The sequence below is a fragment of the Coregonus lavaretus genome, assembly GCF_964263955.1.
Source record: "Coregonus lavaretus genome assembly, chromosome: 20".
Lineage (NCBI taxonomy): Eukaryota > Metazoa > Chordata > Actinopteri > Salmoniformes > Salmonidae > Coregonus > Coregonus lavaretus.
Genome location: NC_140007.1, coordinates 10,325,298 through 10,331,056, shown reverse-complemented (window position 1 = coordinate 10,331,056; position 5,759 = coordinate 10,325,298). Strand labels below are relative to the sequence as shown.

The following is a 5,759-nucleotide window of genomic DNA, read 5'->3' as shown; positions in this document are numbered from 1 at the left end:
GCTTCTATATGGATGGAGGAGGGAAGGTGGAGGGGAACAGAGAAAATTGGAGACGGGAGAATGGAAAGAGGACAGATAATGGGATAGTGAGGTTTTTTTAGGGCAGTGTTTCTTAATCCTGGTCCTGTGGAGTCAAAGATGATGAGTTGATCATTTGAATCAGCTGTGTAGTGCTAGGGCAAAAAACAAAAATGTGCACCCCTTTGGGTCCCCAGGACCAGGATGAAGAAACACTGCTTTAGGGGGATGGGGGTTGTTTATGTGGTTGTTGTGTGTTGCATCTGTCCTTACAGTACTATGCCAGATTCCCTCTTTCCCCTTTCTCATGTCTGTCGTCTGTCCGTTTGTCCATCTTCTCACTCATCCCTGCTTAACGTTTTTGCAGTTTTCTGAAACACAGGAATTAATTGAATGATCGCTTGCCATACAGGGTGAGTAGGAGGGTTTATGTATGTACATTACTTCTCCACCCCGATAACCCCCCCCCCCCCTCCCCCCCTACACCAACCACACTTGGTGGAATAAGATCAACCAATGTGTCTTATTTCCCTCTCACACAATAAACTCCACACACACACAAGTCACCTACAGTATGTAGATCTCTTATCCACCTGCCACCTCCCAGTCCCTGCATATTTGATTGACACTGTGCTACAAGCTTCAAAGATTATATGATGAAATCCAAAAAGCAGCAGCAGGTTCAGGGCTTGACATAGAAAAAGTCATGTAACAGGCTATATTAAACAAAGTGTAGTAATAAGAATGTAAGGAAGTCTGCTAAATGGCATATACAGGTAACTGCTAAGATAAAAGGAAACACTAACATAAAGTGTCTTAATAGGGCGTTGGGCCTCCACGAGCCAGAACAGCTTCAATGCACCTTGGCATAACGTCTAGAAGTGTCTGGAACTCTATTGGAGGGATGCGACACCATTCCTCCACGAGAAATTCCATTATTTGATGTTGTGTGGTGGAAAATGCTGTCTCAGGCGCCACTCCAGAATCTCCAATAAGTGTTCAATTGGGTTGAGATCTGGTGACTGAAACACACACACACACACACACACACACACACACACGCTCCCTTTAAACCCCCATGATCCTTTGAGACCCCTCTTTCAAAGTCACTGAGATCTCTTCTAGCCATGGAAGCCAAAATAATGGGCAACTGGGCATTTTTATACATGACCCTAAGCATGATGGGATGTTTAATTGCTTAATTAACTCAGGAACCACACCTGTGTGGAAGAACCTGCTTTCAATATATTTTGTATCCCTCATTTACTCAAGTGTTTCCATTATTTTGGTAGTTACCTGTACGTTATAATGCACAGTGGATGTATTATATATCTGCCATAAACAAATGGAGCTGTGCCATGATCATACTCATGCTTTGTGAATGGCACACCCTCTCACGCTGGCACAGAATGCTACCTCGCATAAAATTATTGAAATGATGGTCAAATTGAAGCACGACGAAACAATGCATAGACAATGTAATGGTTGAGATTGCTCCAGTGGAAAGGATATTGTTATGAGGTGATCTCAATGTGATTGGTTCAGAACATAAAAAAATCTAAATGCAAAACATACCAATAATTTAAGAGACTGTATAAAGTTAACAATGTTATTAACACTGTAATACCATGTTATCCATTTAACTGTTCCACTGTCATTTGTGGTGTTTCCTTTGTGTAGAGTAGTGTTATTGTTGGAGCTTGGAGCTCAAAAATGTCACTGTACCCTGTACCAGCATCCTGACTGGTTGCATCACTGCCTGGTATGGCAACTGCTCAGCCTCCGACCGCAAGGCACTACAGAGGGTAGTGCGTACGGCCCAGTACATCACTGGGGCCAAGCTTCCTGCCATCCAGGACCTCTATACCAGGCGGTGTCAGAGGAAGGCCCTAAAAATTGTCAAAGACTCCAGCCACCCTAGTCATAGACTGTTCTCTCTGCTACCGCACGGCAAGCGGTACCGGAGCGCCATGTCTAGGTCCAAAAGGCTTCTTAACAGCTTCTACCCCCAAGCCATAAGACTCCTGAACAGCTAATCAAATGGCTACCCGGACTATTTGCATTCCTCCCCCTCCCCCCCTTTTACGCTGCTGCCACTCTCTGTTTATTATCTATGCATAGTCACCTTAACCCTACCTACATGTAAATATTACATCAATTACCTCGACTAACCTGTGCCCCCGTACATTGACTCTGTACCGGTACTCATGTATATAGCCTCGCTACTGTTGTTTTACTGCTGCTCTTTAATTATTATTATTATTATTATTTATTTTTTACTTATCTATTTTTTACTTAACACTTATTTTTCTTAAAACTGCATTGTGATTTGATTTGAATTACATCTGCAACCCTGTACATGTAATAATAATAATAATATGCCATTTAGCAGACGCTTTTATCCAAAGCGACTTACAGTCATGTGCGCATACATTTTTACCTATGGGTGGTCCTGGGGATCGAACCCACTATGGGTGGTCCCGGGGATCGAACCCACTACCCTGGCGTTACAAGCGCCATGCTCTACCAATTGAGCTACAGAGGACCACATGTGACTATTAAACTCTCTAATCTAATCAGTTAGTCTTACAGTGCATTCGGAAAGTATTCAGATCCCTTGACTTTCTCCACATTTTGTTACCTTACAGCCTTATTCTAAAATGGATTAAATCATTGTTTTCCTCATCAATACCCCATAATGACAAAGTGAAAAAAGGGTTTTAGAAAAAACCCGAAATACCTTATTTACATAAGTATTCAGACCCTTTGCTATGAGACTCGAAATTGAGCTCAGGTGCATCCTGTTTCCATTGATCATCCTTGAGATGTTTCTACAATTTGATTGAAGTCCACCTGTGGTAAATTCAATTGATTGGACATGATTTGGAAAGGCACACACCTATAAGGTCCCACAGTTGACAGTGCATGTCAGAGCAAAGACAAAGCTATGAGGTCAAAGGAATTGTGATGGATCTCTTATTTAATCTATTTTCCCCTCTCTCTCTCCCCCCCTCTCCAACACCAGACCCAGAATAAGAACCAGCCCCCAGCCCAGCACAGCGGTGTGGGGGTGGAGGGTGAGGAGGAGGTGGGGGAGGAGGCCCACTCCCCCCTGGAGCAGGACAGCCTGATGCCGTCTGAAGAGGGCAGCGACTCCCTGTCCCGTGGCCTCCTGGGGGGCCCACGCCTCCGGGGGGACGAGGAGGACGAGGAGCTGGTGGAGGAATTAGAAGAGGAACTAGATGAGGAGGAGGAGGATGCGTTCGAGTCCCCCTGCCACGCCCAAACTTACAGGGACAGGTACCCCCCTCACCGCGGGCACCGCGGGGGCGTCCACAGCGCCAACGGGCTTGAGTCACAGGACAGGCTGCTCCAGCGCGATGCCCAGCAGGGGCACAACCAGCGCAACAACTGCCAACGCAGCCGCCCTTGGCCCCGAGACAACTACTGACATCTCTAACGTACCCCTGACCCCAAGACAACTACTGACATCGCTAACGTACCCCTGACCCGAGACAACTACTGACATCTCTAACGTACCCCTGACCCAAAGACAACTACTGACATCTCTAACGTACCCCTGACCCAAAGACAACTACTGACATCGCTAACGTACCCCTGACCCGAGACAACTACTGACATCGCTAACGTACCCCTGACCCGAGACAACTACTGACATCTCTAATGTACCCCTGACCCCAAGACAACTACTGACATCTCTAATGTACCCGAGACAACTACTGACATCTCTAATGTACCCCTGACCCGAGACAACTACTGACATCTCTAACGTACCCGAGACAACTACTGACATCTCTAACGTACCCCTGACCCCAAGACAACTACTGACATCTCTAACGTACCCCTGACCCCAAGACAACTACTGACATCGCTAACGTACCCCTGACCCGAGACAACTACTGACATCTCTAACGTACCCCTGACCCCAAGACAACTACTGACATCTCTAACGTACCCCTGACCCCAAGACAACTACTGACATCTCTAACGTACCCCTGACCCCAAGACAACTACTGACATCTCTAACGTACCCCTGACCCAAAGACAACTACTGACATCGCTAACGTACCCCTGACCCAAAGACAACTACTGACATCTCTAATGTACCCCTGACCCCAAGACAACTACTGACATCTCTAATGTACCCGAGACAACTACTGACATCTCTAACGTACCCCTGACCCGAGACAACTACTGACATCTCTAACGTACCCCTGACCAGAGACAACTACTGACATCTCTAACGTACCCCTGACCCCAAGACAACTACTGACATCTCTAACGTACCCCTGACCCCAAGACAACTAGCTATACCCAGACTACAACTTTGGCCACAAGACACCCATTAATACACAGTAAGTGTGCTCCTTGTCCCCCAACACTCACCCCAACTATGGAAACAATGTAGTATCAATTGTCCCCATAACAATTACTGACTGCTGTGCACATTACCACCTTCTACAATCACACACTTCCAGGCTTCCAGTTCTACTCATTCTGATTAGCTGGGGTCATGTTAATCAGATAAAAGGCTATACGTCAACAGGGCTACTCACCGCCACAATAGCAGGCTATAACTACTAGCTATAGATCAAGTTAAATTTTAGGCTTCTTCGCATAAGGTTTCCCTAATGTAGGATGACACATTTACTGGCCTTAAATCCCTAAGACGTTTATGTATCTTTATTATTGCATGTATGATTATTTTAGGACTATTTGCACATTATGGTCAGAACAGGAACCATAGGCTCTTTCTGGATAAACAAAAGTAGGAATGTCTACATTTTACTAATCTGCTATGGGAAATAGTAATGCATCCGAATATATTGTACATATTGAATGGGTACCTGGTTATAATCAACCTGGTCTCAGAGAATTTAGTATTATTCTGTATGCAAATCCGGGACTCTCCATTTAGTATGATATGTTACATTTCATATGGTATGTATTAAATTGTGAATGTCCATCGTCCATTTTGTATGATATGCTAGAATTACAATTAATATGATATGTTACAAATGTGCAAAATGTGCAATATGTTATGAATTTTCAAAATGTATAATATGTTACGAATTCCAATTTGTTGTGGCTAATGTTAGTTAGGTGGTTAATGCTAACGTTAGCTACGCAAGGGGTTAGGGTTAAGGTTAGGAGATGGGTTAGGGGAAGGGTTAGCTAAAAGAGTTAAGGTTAGGGTTATTGTTCGGGGTAGGGTTAGCTAAGTAGTTGCAACGTAGCTAAAAAGTAGTAGTTGCTAATTAGCTAAAATGCTGAAATTATCAGCGATGAGATTCAAACGTGCAACCTTTGGGATGCTAGACATTCGCATTATACGCCCACCCATCCACTCCGACCAATCACCCTCCTTTCATTTTTGCCTTAAGTAACCTTCTGTCTTATGTAACCATACCAAACATAACATATCATACTAATTTGAGTGTCCCGGATTTACATTATGTTATGTCTAGTCTATGAAACCAGGCTGTTATAAGTATTAATGATATTTTCAGTTTAATTTGTTTTATTTTGTCAGAGAAATATTGCCATGTTTTCAGTTCAGATTGTTTTTACTGACAAGATGCTGAATGTTTTGGGAGAGGCAGAGATGTGCAGGCCTCTATATGGTTATATGTATGTTAGTGGCGTAAAGCTGCAGTATATTCACATATCTTGTTTCTGTCATTACACATATCACACAGAATGAGTTATGAAGGGAATGT

The 5,759-nt window shown here is 44.0% G+C and overlaps 1 protein-coding gene across 1 annotated transcript in view; it reads left to right on the top strand.

Annotated features, from left to right (window-relative positions):
* The window catches only part of LOC311147605 (voltage-dependent L-type calcium channel subunit beta-3-like), a gene marked incomplete at both ends in the record, with an annotated part of 22,705 nt that extends 19,236 nt beyond the window's left edge, over positions 1 to 3,469 (top strand). Inside the window, one exon of the mRNA XM_084184345.1 lies at positions 3,044 to 3,469. Within this exon, the coding sequence (XP_084040471.1) occupies positions 3,044 to 3,469 (426 nt within the window). The remainder of the gene's footprint in view (positions 1 to 3,043) is intronic.
* Positions 3,470 to 5,759: the final 2,290 nt, after the last annotated feature.